Source organism: Leucoraja erinacea, chromosome 14 (genome assembly GCF_028641065.1).
Source record: "Leucoraja erinacea ecotype New England chromosome 14, Leri_hhj_1, whole genome shotgun sequence".
Lineage (NCBI taxonomy): Eukaryota > Metazoa > Chordata > Chondrichthyes > Rajiformes > Rajidae > Leucoraja > Leucoraja erinaceus.
Genome location: NC_073390.1, coordinates 8,648,388 through 8,670,382, shown reverse-complemented (window position 1 = coordinate 8,670,382; position 21,995 = coordinate 8,648,388). Strand labels below are relative to the sequence as shown.

General features: G+C 41.4%; 1 protein-coding gene across 5 annotated transcripts in view; it reads right to left on the bottom strand.

Moving 5' to 3' along the window:
* vwa5b2 (von Willebrand factor A domain containing 5B2) overlaps positions 1-21,995 on the bottom strand; it is a 128,383-nt gene that overhangs the window by 30,052 nt on the left and 76,336 nt on the right. For all 5 annotated transcript variants that reach the window (XM_055645545.1, XM_055645544.1, XM_055645547.1 and 2 more), the window contains exons 9-15: positions 17,287-17,397; positions 16,701-16,903; positions 10,926-11,040; positions 9,228-9,413; positions 7,563-7,776; positions 4,946-5,241; positions 2,181-2,436 (exon numbers count right to left, since the gene is read on the bottom strand). In XM_055645545.1, coding sequence (XP_055501520.1) covers positions 2,181-2,436; positions 4,946-5,241; positions 7,563-7,776; positions 9,228-9,413; positions 10,926-11,040; positions 16,701-16,903; positions 17,287-17,397 — 1,381 coding nt within the window. The remainder of the gene's footprint in view (positions 1-2,180; positions 2,437-4,945; positions 5,242-7,562; positions 7,777-9,227; positions 9,414-10,925; positions 11,041-16,700; positions 16,904-17,286; positions 17,398-21,995) is intronic.

The following is a 21,995-nucleotide window of genomic DNA, read 5'->3' as shown; positions in this document are numbered from 1 at the left end:
GTTATATCTGAAGACCGAGGTGTAGCTGGTGAACAGGAAGGGAGAGAGGACCGTCCCCTGTGGGGCCTCCTGTGTTGCTCACCGCCACGTCCGAGACACAGTTCTGTAGCCTGACATATTGTGGTCGTCAGGTATTTGGTGATCCAGGACACCAATGGAGCATCCACCCACATCTTTGTCAGTTTGCTCCCTAAAGGGCCTGTCCCACATGCGATTTTTTTCGGCAACTTGCCTGCACCCATTATAGTCACAGCAGGTTGACGAAAAATTTCAACATGTTGAAAATGCAGCGACGACCAGAAAAAGGTACGACTCTTTGGGCGACTGCTCACCACCAACATGTCTCGTGGTGACGGGGTGGTGTGGGGTGAGTAGTTGTTAGGTGGGAAAGGCAATTCTCTTTCTTCTTGCCTCATCTGAGGCAGGGTCAGCTCCAGGGAACCCCTGGAAATGAATGAGAGTTATCATTCGAACACTCGTGTTAAAAGCACTGGAGAAGTCAAAAGACACGACTCTCACAATGTTTCCCGGCTTATCCAGGTGAGCAAAGGAACGATGGAGCAGGTGGATGATGGCGCCCTCAACCTCCATCTTTGTTTGGAAAGCGAACTGCAGGGGGTCCAGGTAGGGTTTAACCAAGGGTCGCAGGTGAGTGAACAGGGGGACTTCATGATGTGTGGTCTGTGCCACCGGTCTGTAGTCATTGGAGGAGCTGGGGCGCGTCCTCTTTGGTTCAGGAACCAGGCAGGATGTCTTCCACATCACAGGAACCCTCTCCAGGCTCAGGGTGAAGATATGCTGCAGTACTCCGCACAAATGGCTGGCACACGCCTGGAGTACCCCAATGCCTAACACCATCGGTACCCCATGGCTTTGCCTGGGCGGACTCTGCTCAGCTCCTTCCTCACCTGCTCAGCCTTGATGGTCAGGCATGACTAAGAAAGGGCAGAGTAAGTGGACCAGCGAGATTGAGGGGGAGTGACTGTCAGGGAGCCGAGAGCAGGGTGGGCACAGGCCCCACCATCAAATCTATTACAAAAACAGGTTTAGTTTGTTGACACAGTCCTGATTGGTTTCCCTCCCCAGGCCACTGGTCTTCTTGTAGCCCGTAATGCTCTTCATACCAATCCACTCATCCCTCATGTTGATCTGCTGAAGTTATAGCTCCAGCTTCCTCCTGTAGTTGTCCTTGCCCTGGGTCAGTCTCGCCTTCAGGTCCCGTTTCACCTCCTCCCCGTCACCATTCCTCTCCTTCTGGTTGAGAAGGCCCTTCACGTCACTGGTGATCCAGGGCTTGTTGTTGGGGAAACAGTGTACAGTCTCCTCAGGGACAACGTTATCCACACAGAACTTAATGTAGCTGGTAACACAGTCTGTAAGTCCATCAATGTCCTCTTCATGGGGACTACAGAGTGCTTCCCAGACCGACAAGTGAAGACTGTAACACTCTCTTGACACGGAGATGGTGACTGAACCTATCACATATATTTAGTCCAGCATGAATTAGCCCAGCATGAATTGATGGCAAAGATGCTGGCGGTCCCTGGCTTTGCAAAAACAAGTTTGAGATTGAAATGATTTTCAATAATGCAAGGTTTCATATGATTATGCAATTATTTTGCTACCAAAAATAAATCACATGTCCTCGGATTGGGTAAATTCTATTGCAATCGTCCATGCCAAAGATATGCTTGAAATAGATGTAACTGAATCCATTGCCCTGGTGTTTTGCAATCTGCCATCATTCATGTGTGAACACATATTAGAGTGTGTACAGGTTTTATAAATGTAAATCATTCCTGTTGAGTTTAATATTTCCTCATATATGCACCTGCAAGGGTTATTTAATATGAAAAAAATGAGCAGAAGCGCAAACCATTCCTAATTGTCTTTGAGAACTCCATTAGATCTTGCATTGAAGGTCATTCAGGAATTTAATGCTGAATTACCTCACAGAGGCCATATACAACACAAACCTCTCAATCAACTTAATATGGACAAATTTATGCATGTTAATATTTCTCCCAAACTAACTATCTCAGGAATAATTCTGGAAGTCACCACTGGGTGGTTTTAGCAATGATTATGGGGAGAATTTGCTAGATTTTCAAGAACAGCTGAAAAACCACAGAGCAAGCTTCTGAGCTTCATAGAGTTACTGATTATCTTTGAAAACTTACTGGAATCATTGAGGCTCTTCCTTGAGCTACTGTCAGCTTGAAATTGTTGTGATTCTTGTCCAATATCATTCATTCTTCCTCCAACGGACCAATTGTAAGACTTCGCCGTGGAAACTTTTGCCAATGCCTTGCGCAGGTAATGCATGTCCAATTGGCCATTTGGTGAAGAGAAACTCCGACCTGATAGGGCTGCTTGAGCTATTAGTTTTCTCTTTCTTCTTGCCTCATCTGAGACAGGGTCAGCTCCAGGGAAGCCCTGAAATGAATGAGAGTTATCATTTCCTCCACGGTGACAGTTGACTTGGATAGATAAAATGTTAGTAGTTTCTCAACCCAGCGTGAAATGTAAATAAACCAATGGCAATTTCCCATTGATTATTCCTCTGTATAAAGCCATGTGATCGGAGCAGAATTAGGCCATTCAGCCCATCAAGTCTACTCCACCATTCAATCATGGCTGATCTATCTCTCCCTTCTAACCACATTTTCCTGCCATCTCCCCATAACCCCAGACACCCGTACTAATCAAGTATCATTCCAATCAAGTATCATTTCCATCAGACTTAGATACCCTAACGATCAATCTCACATAGGTTTGAGCCAATTGAGGTTAAACATTTATCAGTACAGCTGCTCCTCGACCTACGATGGGGTTACGTTCCAATAAACCAACGTAAATCGAAAATATCATTTCGAAAATGCATTTACTACAATTTGGTCACATGACCAGAAGTGAGCTGCAGATTGCAGCCGTTGCCGAGTATTTGCTCCATCGTAAAGTGGAAATATCGTAAGTCAAGCATCGTAACTCGGGGAGCATCTGTATACTAAAGGGGATGAGCTGCTGTCACGGTCGAGCAGTTTGTACGTGATTAATAGAAGGCCCTTCTCATCCCAAACTTCCTATACTCTTGTACTGGTCTTAAAGTAGCAATGTTACAAAATTTTGAGATTTAAAAAATCAAGTCTGCAATTTATCCCATCAGATAAAGCATAACAATAAGTTTAATTTTACACCTAATTCACTTTCATATCTCAAGTAATAAAAAAGTTATGGCCATTTTCATACTCGGAAATTAGCATCTTGTTCCCTATTGATTTTCTATGGACATAACAAAAAAGCTGTGATCGTGGACAGTCAAAAGCCCATAACCTTCTTAAATATTAAGAGAACTAAATGAAATTTTCAGTTATCATAGATTGAAACATTCTGAAACAAACATAAAATAATCTTACTTGGATGACCTGAAATTACAGCATATAATTAGTTAATTACCCAATAGTAGCTAATTTCAAACTTCACTTACTAGACCTAAACATCTATCCATTTCTTAATAAATGATTAACATTTTTAAATAGCCCAAGTGTCCAAATAATATTCACAAATAATTCACAATAAAACATGATTTTTAAATCTCATTTACATCAATTTATAGGCCAAATGGAAGGAATTTAGTGTTCATTTGCTGTAAATTAAAGTCTATTTTAAATTGGCTTTCTAGTGGGTTCCTGTGAACGCGCTGGTTTAGAACGTTCACATTGCGCTGGATTTGTGCCCTCAAATGCCCAGAAAAATACTGCGGGATATAAAGAGCCCAAAATGAACTACTCGCTATAGAAAACTTTATATACAGGGTTATATACAAGCCCCATTTAATGTAAAAATAAGGTACATACCTTTAATTGTTTGCTTTATAAAACCCTGGGGCTGCGAGAGGTTGCGGAGTGAGAGAGTGGTTTTTAAACTACTATAAATATTATACAAGGCCATAAAAACTAATAATACCTTTTGCGACGGGGTCTTTCAGCGATTTTCCGTTAATGATTTACTAGGCTGAACATTTTTGATTGGAACAGCCTAGTAAAAATCGCGTTTTAAACCCGCCCCCTCTAAACAGCGCTAAAATCACACACACGGGGTGGGGGCAGATGCTCAGCCACGATTCAGGTAGGTTTTGTAACATACCTACTTAAAGGGTCTTGACCAGAAATTTCACCTGTCCATTCCAATCTCAGATGCTGCCCAATCTGCTGAGTTCCTCCAGCTCTGTGTTTTGCTCAGGATTCCAGCATCTGCAGTTTCTTGTGCCTCCATCTTCCTTATACTCTCAATGATAGCTGTATGCTTTGAATTATCTACTATGTTTCAAAGTTTGTTGATGAATGTAATACTTCAAGTCCTTTTCTCAAGGGATTTCTTTAGGAAATGGTCTCAACTCCACAGTTACGGAAATAATCAATAAATAAATCTTACTAGAAGGTCTGCAAAGCTAAACTCGACCGATTACAAACTCAAATATACACAGTTTTACATGTCAGGTTGGTGGGGCTTTAAATTTCTGCCTTTGGGGACTAGTAACAATTTGATTCAGTCAACAATAGGGAAGGAACTTTATATTTTGAGTCAATTAACTGTTAAGGGCTGTCTCCCTATACTGATGAGTCCATCTTCACCTTCTACCTGCAATCTTTGACTTTATTCAGACTACTTCCTTATGTTTCAGTGCAATGTAAATTCTAATTCTTCCTTGTACAGAATCAGGAATATCAGTCTGAAAGTTATTTTTATTTGTGACCTGGCCTTACTCCTACAGGAGTCCATTGAAAATGGAAAAGGTGATTGTGTTCATTCGGTAAATTGAGCATTGGCTGAATTTCAAAGATTCAGCTTCTCATTTATAAACCTGCTTCTCAATTATCAAGACAGAATAAAAGAGACTGCCCTAATCCATACAATGTACTAGGCAGTATGGCAATGCACTTACTTTACCATTGGTGGATTCAACGTTGGACAATGTTTTCTTTGATGATTCCCAACGCACCAAACCTTTCTGTCCCTGATGGGCAATATTCTCCAAACCATGTGGGAAGGAAGCAACTTCCCTGCCAATATCTGGAGGTTCTGTAGAATCACTACTATTTGAACCACAGGTCGACAGACTTCGATCCCTAGGTCCCTTAAGATTGCTGAGAGAACAATGCGTCAACGTATACTGCTCGTGGATATACGAAGTGAGGGAGATACGCTTGCGCAAGTCATTGAATGAATCACTCTCTGCATCTGGAAATCCAAAAAAAAAAATCATTAAAAAAAAATAATATTCATAAAGCCCTGCTTTCATTTGTAAAAATGTCGCACTTTTTAAAAGTTAATTTGGCCATCACACTATCAGCGATGGCAGCCTTGCCAACGGTCAACGGAAGGCTCGAAGCCCCCGACTGTGGGAGAACAAAGAAGGGAAGAGATTGAACTTTTTTTCCGCTTTCCATCACAGTGAGGAATGTGGAGGAGTCGCTGTGGTGGATGTTCATGTTAAAATGTACTTTGTTGCTTTTTGTTGGTATGACTGTATGGAAAATCAAACTCCTCATATGTTGCAAAACATACTTGGCTAATAAAGTATGATTATGATTATGTCCAGTTATATTTGACAGCCATTTTAGTTTAGTTTAGTTTAGTTTAGAGATACAGTGTGGAAACAGGGCTTTTGGTTCCTCACAATAACACTACCCTACACACACTCAGGACATTTAACCTAACCAAGCCAATTAACCTGCAACCCTGTACATCTTTGGAATGTGGGGGGAAACCGAGGATCTCGAAGCAAACCCACGCAGGTCACAGGGAGAATGTACAAACTCCGTGCATCAAGCACCCATGGTCAAGATCGAACCCGGGTCCCTGGCACTGAAAGGCAGCAACTCTACTGCTGTGCCACATGCGGCTTGAGTTGATTAGAACTTTCTTCATTAACTTTTTATCAACAGGCATTAGTATTTGAGAAACATTCTCATAGCCAGAGTATCCAGTGACTATCCTCTACAAGTGAGGTAGGAACGAAAGGTTTCATGGGATCCAAATGGTTCGAAGGTTCCTTTAGAATCATCAATCCTTAGGATTGCATCAATCTTGGTTGCACTAAGGACTTTGGGCTGTTTTGCACAGGTATTGGGGTTTTTAATTCATTATTATTTTTTGTTTATTGTATATTGTCAGTTTCAGATTCAGTTTAGTATATTGTCACATGTACCGAGGTACAGTGACAATAAGGCTTTTGTTGCGTGTTGTCCAGTCAATGAAAAGACAATACACGATTACAATCGAGCCATTTACAGTGTATAGACACATGATGAGGTAATAGCGTTTAGTGCAAGGTAAAGCCAGCAAAGTCCAATCTAAGATAGTCAATCAGTATTGTTTTTACAAGTCTGTTATGCTGCTGCAAGTAAAAATGTAATTGTCTGTACATATGACAATTAAACACTCTTTACTCTTGACTGTTAGAAATCTAAATGCTACATGGACTTAGCAGACCAGAGGTACCACAAAACTGATCAGTAGATAGCTTGTTTTCATCTGCTTGCCAGCTGAAACAAGGATTTTTTCCCTTTTCTCTGAAATACCCTGCTCCCAGGGACGATGACTATAACTAGGCAACACAAAACTTAACAGTTTCATATCAAAAAGCCACACTTCTTTATCTGAATAGTTGTACCCTCCTGCACACTTATAGGTTCCATATGTTTAGTTTAATTCCAGTTGACTGATATATTTTGGACTAATTGAATAACTTTTATGCCTTTGAAGAAACAAATGCATATTGTACACGTAAATATGTTTCACATGCAAGGAGCCCACAAATAATTTGGTTCAGACTTTAACAATGGATTCCCATAGATGTCAGAAATTCAGCTTGGCTACACAAAGTGCGATCAACATTCTTGAAATGAACCTTTAGTACTAACAATGAATTTATATCAACTTATCATTGATCAATGGTAATATTCCACTGTTCGTATAGTGAATAGGTTATAATAATGAGCGTGTAAATAGAAAGCACTCATAAACAAAACAAGAACTCAACCATTTGGGAGGTACAGTGGTGTAGCGGTAGAGTTGCTGCCTTACAGCGCTTGCAACGCTGGAGACTGGGGTCCGATCCCGACCACGGGTGCTGGCTGAACGGAGTTTGAACATTCTCCCTGTGATCGCGTGGGGTTTCTCCGAGATCTTCGGTTTTCTCCCACGCTCCAAAGATGTACAGGTTTGTAGGTTAATTGGCTTGATGTAAGTGTAAATTGTCCCTGGGGTATGTAGGATAGTGTTAATGTGCGGGGATCGCTGGTCGGCGCGGACTCAGTGGGCTAAAGAGCCTGTTTCCGCGCTGTGTCTCTAAACTAAACTAAACATTGGAGCTTCACCATCTTGGGAGGTCAAGCACCATCAAGGTGTTAACTATACGGTGATGGTTCAGAAAAAGGCCCAGACCATCTATCCTTTAGAACAAGACCAAGATCAGGAAGTTGCTATTGAAAGATTGGACAAGCAAAATTAGATAGATTGAAGGCAGATTAAAAAAGTCTAAATTTCACATAACTTACCCTTAGATTTTTCACTTTCCTCCACATTAACTGCTGAAAACTCTGTAGAAATCTCCTGGGAAATCTCCTTTAATGCATCCTTAATGTCATTCTTTTCAGCAGGAAAAGAGAGGTTGCTCCTGTCAGACAAGGCTGAGGTAGAAGATTCACCTTGATTCTGGAATACAGAGTTGGCTGACTCTTTTAACACCGTTTTAGAAATATGTTGTTTTCCCTATAGCAGAAGAAAAATGTTTATGTTTTCAGTAGTAATTTTTCACAATTAATTAAATATTGAAAATTAACCTTCATAATTGCTAATAGATTTCCCATGAAAGTTAACACTGTATGTAGCTAATCATTCCACACATGTCAGCTGGGCAAGTGTGCTGAAGAATGGTTAATGGTGTTTAATGCGGATAAGTGTGAGCTGTTGCATTTTGGTATTAAACCAGGGCAGGACCTTCACAGCGAATGGCAGGGCTCTGGGGAATGCTTTTGAGCAGTGTGATTCAGAAGTGCAGGTACATAGTTCATTGAAAGTGGCGTCAGAGATAGATAGGGTGGTCAAGAAGCTTTTCAGCACATTGCCGTTCTTTGGTCAGAGTATTTAGTATGGAAGTTATGATGTTAGCTTACAGTTGTACAAGAGGTTGGTGTGGCCACATTTGGAGTATTGTGTTCTGATTGGTCACCCTGCTATACGAAAGACGTGGTTAAGCTGGAAAGGGTGTTGGCCTGAAGTATAGTGAGAGGTTGGGCAGGCTTGGACTTTAATCCTTAACTGAGTTTTCAGAAAAAATAACTCATCAAACAGCTAGTTGAGTTGGTTCACGAGAGGCTTCTCTGGATGCATACTTCTTTCCATGCCTTTGATCGCTAAGCCCTCCTTTCTATAACACCCACAGTGGAAAGCACTCGCCCATGATTCCAATTTCACATGCACACAAAATTATCACTCACAACAAACACCCCACCTCTCCACTTACTGAACTTTCAGTCTGAAGAAGGGTCTCGACCCATAACATCACCCATTCCTTCGCTCCAGAGATGCAGCCTGTCCCGCGGAGTTAATCCAGCATTTTGTGTCTATCTACCGTGAGTATGTTTCCCTTTCATTGACCTTCCTAATGCCAGCGTCAATATCTGTCTCCACCCCCACAACCTCTGACACCCCTCAGCCATCAGCTGGCTTTGTGTTGCCTCAGGTGTCAATAACTTCATGAACTCAACTTGCCTTCGTCAACATTTGCCTTTCCTGCTTGCTAGCTATCCCGCACATTAGACATTAGACAATAGACAATAGGTGCAGGAGTAGGCCTTTCGGCCCTTGGAGCCAGCACCGCCATTCATTGTGATCATGGCTGATCATCCACAATCAGTACCCCGTTCCTGCCTTCTCCCCATATCCCTTGACTCTGCTATCTTTAAGAGCTCTCTCTAACTCTCTCTTGAAAGCATCCAGAGAATTGGCCTCCACTGCCTTCTGAGGCAGAGAATTCCACAGATTCACAACTCTCTGGGTGAAAATGTTTTTCCTCATCACTGTTCTAAATGGCCTACCCCTTATTCTTAAACTGTGGCCCCTGGTTCTGGACTCCCCCAACATCGGGAACATTGGCGCTGTCACTCCCTGCTGACCCGAACGTGATGAGAAGATTCTGACTTAGAACAGACCTGACTTACCACATTCTTCTTCCTTTGGAATCCAGAAAGGTCATAAATGACACCATAGCTGTTGAGATGATCCCCTGGGTATAAAGGTCCAATTTCCATTGGCGAAAGAAGAACTTCTAAAGTATCTGGGAGATACCATTCGATGGTGATGTCACTCATAACTGGCTCAATTGCTTTCTTCAAAGATTTAATTAACTGATTGAAAAATAATACATTCATATTCAGGTACATTATCTTTGCTGATAAGATAATGGCTCACTGTGTCCATCAGAAGAGAGCTAAGTACATTGCCATTTTATTCCATGGGGAGCTTAAGTGTTGCTCAGCCTCTTGTTTAAAAGCAGACACATTTAAGAGTAACAAACATTTCTCTCTCACATGGATGCTAATGGAGGTCAAATTAATAGCAATGACAAACGTATAACCTGTGCTTAAACTTAGAACAATTCAGCAAAAATCAATGTAAAATATCATTATTATAGTTTGCTTTAAGCTCAAATCAAAACTGCAGCAATTTTATAAGAGCCACAAATGGTCAAATATGAGAATAACTGAGTGGACATCCATTTTCTTCAATTTTATTTTCAACTAGTACTAGGAAGTTGTGTTTAAATTATTAACTGACCCCTGCTCTTTGAATAGAAATTGCACCAGCCAAATTAACTTTGAGATAAGAACAAGGCTTTGCATGTCCTATGCATCCATCAATTTTCTGAATTATCTTCTTCAATTCAATTCAATTCAATTCAATTCAATTCACCTTTAGGAAGAATTCAAGCCATTCAGCTAACAACAAGAATTCCCATTTTGGTGGCAACATTGAATCAGACTAATACAGTACATGGAAAGGTATTTCCCGTTAAATCTGAACCAGCAAGAAAATTGAGCATTTATCTTAATGAGCAGTTTTTACAAACCCAACTGTGACAGCACTAACTTGGTAGAATTTCAAATAAACTGAATTAGATCTAAAGCAAAACAATCAGCTATTTGGTAATTAATTTTCAAATTGACCATCAATTACATGGATTATTGTAAATGGCCCATTATTTAAGTAGCACTACCCTTGATAATTAGAATGCATTGATCTAGAGATGTTTAGAACAACTGTATTGTATTGTATATCTTTATTGTCATTTTCCTGAGTATTCACATACCCAGAGGAAACAAAAAAATGTTGCTCAACCAGTGTCCATTCAGTGTGCATTAAAAATAAATAGAAATAAAAATACATACATCATGAACAAATTTAACACTCTACTAAACATTCAACAGGCGTTCCGATCGGCAGCGGCACGACAGTGCCTTTGCTGCAGTGTGTCCAGGTTGGTGGTTGGTGCGCGATACTTTGGCAGAGGGCAAAGTCCGTTTATCAGTCTTATAGCCTGCGGGAAGAAGCTGAGGAGCATCCTGCTGGTTTTGCAGCTAATGCTCCTGTACCTCTTCCCAGATGGCAGGATCGAGAATATGTGATGCGATGGGTGGTAGGGGTCTTTGATGATGGAGATGGCTCTGCTGATACATCTCTTCATGTATATGTCCAGCAGGAAAGGGAGTGGAGCACCAATAATGAGTCTTATTTATATGATATAGATTATAAATCATAACTGAAGATTGCTAATTAACTGGATACATTTTGCCAGTTTTACATTATTCCCCAAATTCAGTGCAAACTCAGATTATGACTCAATTGTTTTGGCCACGTACCTTTGGTTGCAACTGTTCACCTTCACTGAAAGATTCAAACAGTCCACCTGTGATCTTTGCAACTCTGCGTAGTAAGCGCTTGCAGGCATTAGGACCCAGCCCGTAACTGAAACATCTATTGAAAGCTTATGTTAAAATTGTGGCAATAGAAATGCATACTTTTTCTGCAGCTTATCAGTGAAGTTAACAAGATAAATAAATTCCAGTAGAAATGTTTACTTAATCCCTGCACAGGTAATGTTGGTGACCCGAAACACTGCTTTCATTTTAAGATGTGTAGAGATATTGTACCAATTTTGCTAATGGCATTTTCCTTCAAATATGCAGCTAAGTGGATGACCGTTAGACAGCAACACAATAAATATCCTAATGGCATGTCTTTGTTTGCTTTGTTGTTAAAGGCTTTTTTTTGGTGAGCTAGTTAGATCTCCTTGACATTTTCCTTCTTCTAACCAAATAATGTACGGTGCCATATCAACCATTACATTATTACTAAAAACTAATTACATATAGAATCCATGAACCAAACTGCCGCTAAGAAACAGAAGGAAAACGTAGGCTGTTTTGATATTTTGATGAATGTTTGGTCATTCTGAAGCTTTGGCGTCTGTAAGTATTTTTAAACATAGCCAATCTTTCCACTCACTGTGATTTTCTTTTGCGGAGATACAATCATGGAAAGCACTTTGCCTACTAACTGTCACTACCAATCATGTTATAGAGCCAGGTGGGAGAGGGTGAATTATTTGTGTGTGAACCTCCAATTTCTATAGTTTCACATTTTCTACGGGGAGAGCGTTCAAGCAATAGTGAACATATAAAAATTAAACAAACGTTATCAATGGAACAACATAAGAAATTATTGCGTTGGAAGGAACTGCAGATGCTGGTATACACTGAAGTTATAAACAATATGCTGGAGTAACTCAGCAGGATAGGCAGCATCGCTAGATGGAAGGAATGGGTGATGTTTTGGGTCGAGACCCTTCTTCAAACTGAGAGTCGGGGAGAGACACAGATATGGAAGGGTAAGGTGTGAAAATGAGACATCAAAGGGGACGAAGGTCAAGGAAAATGTAGAATAGATCATTGTTAGCTAGAGGACCATTGTTAGCTTCCATCGGGTGGCACCATCGAGTGTGGCAGCCTCGCCAGCAGTTGTCCGTCCTTTCACCCTTTTTGTTAGTTTTAGTGTCTAAATGTATGTTTTACAGGTTTCTAATTCTTTTAGACGTGGGGGAAATAGGGGGAAACCGTTTCCCAGTCACTTCCTGGTCAGAGATGCGTCTTTTCTCTGAGTCGTATCTTCGAACCCCCCCCCCCCCCCCCCCCTCACGGCCCACCATCTGCATTGGCGCAGCCTTTCCTGCCAGAGATCGGCCAGAGCTTCAGCAGCGGCACAGCACTGAATTCCATCGCGGAGTCTTACCGGGGATCTCTGTGTTTATAGCTCTGCAGTGTTGTGCCTGCTGATTAACACCATGGAGCTGTGGTTTGCGGAGCTTTTAGCCGCGGGCGACGCTGATTTTAACATTGCAGATGCCTGGGACCCCTTGCCGGGGATCACCCGTGCTGGAACTCCGCCCAGCTTGGCCTGTGGACTTCGGAAGTCGCGATCTCCGGTAAGAAGTGGCCGATTCAGAAACTCCAGAAGCCGCTGAGTGTGTTCTTCCATTCCAACGCCAGAGCTCCAATCATCCCGGTGAGGGGGCCTGAACATCAGGCCGCCGTAGCGGCGACTGCGGTGGGCTCAAGGGCCCCGACCACGGGTGAACAAAGAGGAAGATGACTGAACTTTATTGCCTTCCCTCACAGTGGAAAGCGTTGATTCCGCTGTGTGGGGATGTCCATGTTAAATTCTATCGTGTGTTGTGTTCTTTTTATTCGTATGGCTGACACTCAAATCTCAGTGTACCAATTGGTTCATGTGACAATAAATGTAACTTGAACTTGAAGGATGACGACAACGAAGTATACAAAGATAAAATTTATTCAGGAGGACAGTCAGACTGGTCAGCGAACCAGGATGGGAGAGGAATGGAGAGAGAGGGAAAGTAAAGGTGACTTGAAGTTAGAGAAGTCGATATTCATACCGCTGGATTGTAGGCTGCCAAAGCAAAATATTGGGTGCTGGACCTCCAATTTGTGTTGGGCCTCACGCATTAGCAATCAGTATATGGAATGAGAGAGCTTGGTTTGTGAATGTTGTTTGAAAAAGGAAAGTTTAACATTTTTCTGGAAGAAGATAAATGTTTACCCCATAGTTTTAAAGCACAGCATTTTTCATCGCAAAAATATAATAAGCTTCTATAATTGGAACTTTAAAGAACTGGGAGAAGGGAAGCCTGCAATAATGTACAAAAGCCATAGCTGAAATATCAAGCATATTTTGTATCAGAGTTATTTTTGGAGAAAGGCTTTGTCAAAGGTGCAATAAAAGAGGAAATTGCCACAATATCAGATAAGTTTAAAAATAAGATGGAGCAGGTACTAAGGGTTAACGTACTTAAAGTGGGCAAATCACCTGGTCCAATGAGATGCCGATGGAAGTGATATGCTAATTCACAATTCACAGTTATACAGGGGCAGTTCCAATAAACTGGAAGTTTACATGTGCTCAAAAATGAGAGATAGATATGTGTAGAAAGGAACTGCAGATGCTGGTTTAAACTGCAAAAAGCTGGTGTAATTCAGCAGGTCAGGCAGCATTGGAGAAAAGGAATAGGTGACGTTTCAGGTCGAGACCCTTCTTCAGACTGCGAGTCAGGGGAAAGGGACACAAGGGATATAGACGGCAGAGATATTGAGAGAGAGAGATATATATTTCGCTTGGGCAGCTTACAACCCAGGGGTATGAATATTGGTTTCTCTAACTTGCATTCCCTCTCTCTCCCCCATCCTAGTCGTTGTACTAACTTCACTGTCATCCTGGTGAGTTTCATTGTCTATATAACTCATTAATATCTAGCCCACAGCTAACAATGGACCGTTTCCTAGATCATCGTTACTGTTTTGCATATCTTTCATTCATTTGTTCTATATCTCTCTATGTCACTGTCTATATCTCTCGTTTCCCTCTCCCCCAACTCTCAGTCTCTTGTCCAGGGTGGGGGGAAGCGAGAACCAGAGGGCATAGGTTTAAGGTGAAAGGGGAAAGGTTTTATAGAAATCTGAGGGGTAACTTTTTTTGCACAAAGGGTGGTGGGTGTATGGAACGGGTGTGGGTGTATGGAGGTAGTTGAGATACGGACTATCGCAAAGTTTAAGAAGCAATCAGACAGGTATGTGGACAGGATAGGTTTAGAGGGATTTGTGCCAAATGAGGCCATGATATTAGATGTTCACCCTCCCCTTTCGGCAAGTTCATGGATAATTCTTTGAAGAACGTTGATGAAGCAAATAATGATCCTTGTATTTATTAATAAAGATATAGTGCATGTAAAGCCAGCAAGTTAAGGTGTCCATGTGTGAAGCATCTCCAGCTAGATTCCTGGGCCAAATCTTAACTCCCAGAGATGGATGGCTGTGGTCACATCTTGGTAGAAGGGAGATTAGATTATGCAAAGAGAATTTAGGGATTTGGATAGTTGGTTAAAAACAGGACCGTAATGTCAGGATTACTACCCATACCTCATATCCAGAATCTGTCTGCCTATACCTTCCCCTATATCATTTACCCACCTCGTCAACCACCAACACCAAATGCCCACAGTCTCCTCCTCACCCCTTCAATCCATGCAACCAAAACACCGACCACCACCACCCCACCCCCACCTCACCTCACCAGCTACAATCCAGAATTTACTATCATCTATCACTTCCCTTACCTGTTCTTGACCTTATGAAGCAAGCTTGCTGCCTGGCAGTATCTTAGACTATTGATCAAGCTGCATGTAATCAGGAAACCCATTTAAAGGGATGCTGCAGTTAGATTCTGCGGATAATTTGGGAAAACAGTTTATCTGAGCTTTCCAGGCTCTCAACAAACTCCCCGCCACACATTCAGCTCTCCAGAGGTCAGAATCAGGCCACTGTGTCCAGTTCTGGCAATTATTCTTTAGGCCAAATGAGAAGCTCTGGTGAGGTTGTGAAAGAGATTTACTGGAATGATTCCGGACTTGAATGACTGTAGTTAAAGTGGATTGGCTGGTAATGTTAGTGTTGCTTCCTTTGGAACTGAAAGCTAAGAAGACACTAAATAGAAATAATTAAAACCATGCCTAGCATGAATCTCCTCTGTATATTAGATAAGAAATGTGTTATTGTATTTCCAATGTGCAAGTCACCAACAACTTTTATTTGTATGAAGATTTTAACAAGTAAAATATCTTATGGCACTGCATAGCCAACAGTGCCAAACAAAATTTGACATCAAACATCAAATGATATTAAGATAGAATAATAGAGCTAAACAACATGGAAACAAACCCTTCAGCCTAACTTCATCAAGTTGCCTAACCAAGCTAATCCCTCTTGTCTGTGCCTAGCTCATATCTTTTATATAGCTCATATCTCATATTTTAAGTAATTTTACACCCTAAATGGGTTTTATGTGAATTTATCGTTTTAAAAAGAACCATTACTTTCAACTATTTAAATATTTTTCAGCTGTTTCTGATTAATTGGAGACATCTAGCAACAGCAGAAAAGATCTGGGACAGGACAAGGCATCAGAGGGCCATACAGGGTGATCCATGGTCTCATGGCCTGCAGCCTGGTCACCACTCGCAGCTCACTGCACTTCCCAGAATGACCACAGCAGTGATGCCGACACTGCATTCGGAGCCATACGGAACAATGAGGGGTAGTGCAGGTCCAGCAAGGTCTGGTCTATTGGCTTCAGCCTTTCCAATGTTTGGTCAGAGGAAGTTTTTGCACAAACAGCAATGGACAGAAGATGTATCAGGATGTTGCCTAGAATGGTGGGCTGTAGTTAGAAGGACAATATCTGTTTGGACAGGAGCTAAGTTAGGAATGGCATTGAGGGATATGAGCCTGATGCAGGCAAATGGGATGGGGGTAGATAGGCACCATGGTCAACATGGATAAGATGGCCTGAAAGGGGCTGATTCTCTGCATTAGTTACATATCTATTTGTCTCTGGGAGATTCTGGCAACATAGAGACAGTGGATCAGTGAAGTTCATAAGAGCAGAATTAGGCCAATCAGCTCATCAAGTCTACTCCACCATTCATTCATGGCTGGTCTATCTATTCCTCTCAACCCCATTCTACTGCCTTCTCCCCATAACCCCAAACACCCATACTAATCACAAATCTGTCTATCTCCGACTTAAAAATATCCATTGACTTTGCCTCCACAGCTTTCTGTGGCAATAATTTCCACAGATTCACCACCCTCTGACTAAAGGTATTCATCCTCATCTCCTTCCTAAAAGAACGTCCTTTTATTCTGAGGCTATGACCTCTGGTCCTTGTCTCTCCCACTTGTGAAAACATCCTCTCCACATCCATTCCATCCAGGCATTTCACTATTCGGTACGTTTCATTGAGGTCCCCCCTCATCCGTCTAACTCAAATGAAGAGAAGTGCTGGTGAGGAAGAGTTAGACCTCATTAATGCACATGTGGGAAATCACCTTGGGTTTCAGATGATGCCATCAATGGGCGGCCAATGTGAAAACAAAAAGCAGTGAAATTGAAATGCAGAAAAAAACTAAACAGAAATGGAATTTACAATTCCCTTTTGCGATAAATATTTCTATTGATCAAAAGCACAGTATTTATCTAATAGAACGTAAGCATAAGAGAAGTACCTTGCTGAGCTTGCGTTTTTTCGTACCAACTCTATGATTTTCCCGGCTTGGCTCATAGAAGCATCAGTCAAAATAAAGAGCTGCCGAGGATACCCACAATGGACTGGTTGTTTATAAATCCAGGATAAAGCACCAAGTATATTACTGCTGCCCATGTCAGCTCCCATCCTCTGAATATATTCATTTGCCAAGGATAGGGTCTCCTTTAAACAAACAAATAGCTTAACTGGAGACAGTACAGAATGCAGGTAAACATTGCATGAAATAATAATACAATCACATAGTTCATAATTTGAGATAATAGATATTGCTCGTTTGATGACTGTTAGAAAGTGACGAAGATTGTGGCCGGTATCAAATGACGAACATTTTCTTTTAACAAAGAGAGAAATGGGAGACATGTTAGACCGTCACATCAACAATGGTGGCTGCCTTCCACTGGGGTGGATATATGGGAAAGCCAAATTCCAGCTACTGCATTAAGGATGTCAAAGAGAGAGTGCGCAAAATGAAATGTTGTGCTATCCCAACTTAAACTCTAGATGATAAAAGGAAACAAATTATATTTTCAACTGGGAGAACTTACATCACTGCACACTTGACTGGAAGAGAAGAGAGTCCTCACATTTGTGCCTAACCCGATGATGTTCAGTAGTGTCCCAGGTGGTAAACTTTTAATGGCAACTAGCATGGCTTCCTAGAAAACAAAGCAGTAAGATTGAAACTACAATTTTTGTTACACATATTACATGATACCAGAACCTTTTCCTTCATTATCTCTCTTTTTGAAGCATCTCTTTTCTAACAGGATAGCTAAGAATATCCCATCTTCCCTCACCTTCACTCCAGTACCTTCGCATGGGGATTGTAAGTCTAATACCTCGGCAGTGAGTTCATTTCATGTTCTCACCTTCTCATTCTTTACTTACACCCACGTGGCTTCAATCAACCCCTTGTGACTTTTCCGAACACAAACTATGATGTTGAACAAATCTGCAATTTATTCATGTGTCAGAATAGTTGCAATATTTACATAACCCAGTGTAACTCAAACAGTAAAAATTAAAACAACTTTAACTTAAAAAATAACGTAAGTGCGAACATTTGATTTCAGTAGGAAGGAACTGCAGATGCTGGTTTAATCTGAACATACACACAAAAAGCTGGAGTAATTCAGCGGATCAGATAGCACCTCTGGAGAAAAGAAATAGGTGACATTTTGGGTCAAAACCTTTTCTTCAGCATCTGAAGAATGTGTTATATAGTTATATGGTTAGAAAGTGTTAGATGGTTTAATGGTCTCGACCCAAAATGTCCCCTTGTCAGCATGGAGGAGAGATAGATAAGCCATGCTTGAATGGTGGAGTAGACTTGATAGACCAAATGGCCTCATTCTGCTCCCATCACATGATCTTTAATTTTGCCAAATGAACAACAAAAGTCATTGTAGAATATGCTGTTTTGAATGTATATGTAGGATTTGCCCTGATGCAATGGGAATATGTAATTGTATTGTATATTTCCTTTGATGGTTGATCACTGAGAGTGGAATATACATTGAACATATTTATATCTTTGTGCATATTCTGTAATGATTTACTGTTACATGGTACCTCCAGTTGCCTGCTGGTAGGATTGAGTTTGGAGGTCTCAGTGAAATGGATGAGGAATTTGACAGCAGATAATCTGAAGCTGCCAGACTAGCAGAAGTTGTTTTTCTTTGGAATTAAAAGAATTGAAAATGTATGTTGCAGTCATATTCATCTAGAAACTGTCATTGCACAGAGGGGCGGAATCGATGGGACATGCTCTGTTTGTGATGGACCTACAGATGGCAGATCCAGTTTGCTCAATGATCAGCTAATTGGAATTGTGGTTCATCACAGATAGGTTGTTAACCATTGCATCTGGCAAGAGAATGCAATGAAGGAGTCAATGACCGTGGTAAGGTACTTCTGGATGTTGTCAATGGTTAGATGTCACCAAAGAAAAGCATTTAGATGATAGCATGCAAGATAAGACATGACTCATGAAGCAATCCAGTGGTAATGAATGGAACTGAGAAGGGACAGAGTTATGGCTATATACGTAAAAAAGGAATCTACTGACATTAATAACCCATCTGAGTTGGAAAATGGAGGACAATGCAGTTGAATATGTCAAACGTCACAGCAAGAACAGGCAGATATAGAGGAATCTTGTATCATGGTATCAAGAGATTCCATTTGTGGCTTCGATTAGGTCGACTTCATTGCTTTCATGAAAACATGATTGGAAAGATTCCCAATAAGACGCAAGTGAGGTATGATTCGTTGTGTTTCCCTCAACTATATCTAATGTAATGGAAATTGGATGTGGAATAAGGAAACTCTTGTCACACAGTGAGAAGAACATTTTGGAGATTCAAAGTTGCAACGTTATTTCAGATTTTAGAAATTCTTGAGCTTCAATTGTTTAGTTTAGAAGATGTACAAGATCATTGTTTCCAGTACACATTTCCCTCCTTGCTGCCTTTTATTTTAACCACCACGTGGCGTCACCTGATGGTCAGACCACTTGCTGTCGAACCCCCATCACTGGTTACGAGGACTGTCACGTGACGTCATGGGTTAAGGGGAGTGTCCGGCTACATCAGCAGATCTTACCTTGAGATCATGAGTCAACAGGTAGCTGAGCTCGAGTCAACACCCTTGCTCAGCAACAGCAGCAGCAATGACTCAATATGTTAGAGAGTCCCAACGCACATGTATGTTAAACTTATCTCACCGAATAAAGTAACCGTTTGACCACAAAGTTTGGACTCGCTACACTAACACATTATTCTTTGCTGACTGTAATAGCATGGCTTTAATTCAAAGGGAAATTGATCAATTTTGATCCACCTTACAGTTAATATATTTCTATAGCCAGAATCTATCCATCATTGATAATCACATGAGATGGCACAGGATGTCGCTTAGATCATTGAGGAGACCTTACCAATCAGTCTTATTCTCCATCCTTTCAGTATGGTTTTGTAAATTATTTTTCCTCAATTTTTTACTTAATTTCCATTTGAATATTGGGGATGTTGTTCTTGGACGTTGTTCTGTATTTCTATAGTTGCAATAGTTCTCCTCCACCTTTCCCATTTCCAGTCAAAAATTCCTAATATGCTTGTTCTGAGTCATAAGTTTCAATGGGATGAATTTCATCAGACTTTCCTCCACTAGGAAAGTGTAATTAACAATATGATACAATTCCTGCATAAGTTTCACAAAGGGGTGTGAGGATGTGTGGGCATCAAGCTGGGATATGTCGAAACCCAGCCATGCGAGTACATTGGGAAGCAGTCGTGTCATGAATTTTCATCATAGACATGTTATTTTCCATTAACAGTTAAAAGCGTTTCCTGGCATAAATATAGCTCACCCACATAGTTGACCCCTAATAAGAAACTTTAGGTGAGTCAATGTTATGGGGAACAAGGAGGAAAGTGGAGTTGAGGCAATGTTTTGGGAAGCTGTGATTTTATTGAATAGCAGTACAGGCTCAGGAGATCTCATGGCCTCTTGCCCACCATTTTTATGTTCTGATGATGTACTTCCTTTAATAATTGAAAATCAAGATATCTGATTTTTATTATGCATAAATGACTACTTTGGGGCATAGAACAGTACAGGAACAAGCCCTTTTGCACACATCTATGCCAAACATGATGCCAAGGCCTGCTCTTACCTGCCTGCACATAATCCACAGTCTTCCATTACCTGCATATTCACATATCTATCCAAAAGCTCTTAGACAAACAAAATCATATCTGCTTCCACCACCACCGGCAGCACCATGTTTCGAACACTCGCCACCCTCTGTGTAAAAAAAACCTGTCCCTCACAATTCCTTTAACCCTTTCCTATCTCACCTTGAAGCATGTCCTCTAGTCTTTGACTTTTCCACCATGGGAAAAAGATTCCGACTGTCTATCCATTCTGTGCCTCGCATAATTTTATATATTTCTAAGCGGCCTAACCAAAGTCTGTAAAACTGCATCATGACTTCCTTACTCTTACAGTATACTCAGTGCCCTGGCCAATGAAAATAAATAAACCATATGCCCTCTTTATCTCTCTATCTACTTGTGTTGCCACATTAAGGGAGATATGAACTTGAACTATAAGATCACTCTGTATATCAATGCTGTTAATGGTCTTACCATTAATTGTATATTTTCCCCTTACATTTGATGGAATATTTCTCGTCAGCATTCTGTGAGACTCAGTCATAGAGCTGTGGAGCATGGTAATAGGCCCTTTCGACCCACCCTGTCTATGCCGACCAATTTTGCACACTAGGCGGGTCCCATTTCCCTGGAACACCCCTCACTTGTCAGAATTAAGTTCCATTTGCCAATCCTTGACCCACCTTCCCACTTGATCTAGATCCTGCTGTAAACGTCCTAGTTTGTTCCCTAAGAAGATGTCCACTGTTGCATCCTCTCTAATCATCTAGCCCTCTTTATATTGATTATGGAGGTTTGCTTGGATATATTTAACAAACTCCACCCCGTCCAAGCCCTTAACACTACGAGAGGCTCGGTCAATATTAAGTAATAGAAATTGCCCTCAAAATCTACCCTAGTGTTTGTATATCTATCTGCAATCTCCCTACACATCTGCTCCACTAGTTCATCAGACTCTCACGAGGCCTATGATACAGTCTTATCAAATAGGTCATTTCCTTCCTGTTTCTGTTCCAGTCATTTTGGTTGATCCCTCATGAATAATCTCTCTGAGCACTGTTATGTCCTCCCTGATCAAAATAGCAACCCCCCCTCCCCCCACCCTCCACTTTAACCTGCATCTCTAGCACGCCTGTAGCATCCATATTCTAGAACACTGAGCTACCAGTCCTGCCTGTCTCTCAGCCATATTTCTGTTATTTCTATTGTAACTCAGACCTAGAAATAAACCATTGGCCTTTCCACTTCATTGCCCGTCCTATAAGCTAATCTTGCTTACTTTGACTACGCTACTTGCCTCCAACTACTCACCTGCCCCCTTTCCACTCTGGGTCCTGCCCCCCCAGTCTAACTTAAACCCTCCCGAGCAGCACTAGCAAATCTCCCGCCCCCCCTCCTCCTCCCCCGAACTTTGGTTCCTCTTCAGTTCAGGTACAACCCATCCCTCCTGTACAGGTCACCTCTGAAGTGATCTTTATGATCCAAAAACCTCAACCCCTGCCCCCTGCACTTGTCTGCCTGCTCAATAGACAATAGGTGCAGGAGTAGGCCATTCGGCCCTTCGAGCCAGCACCGCC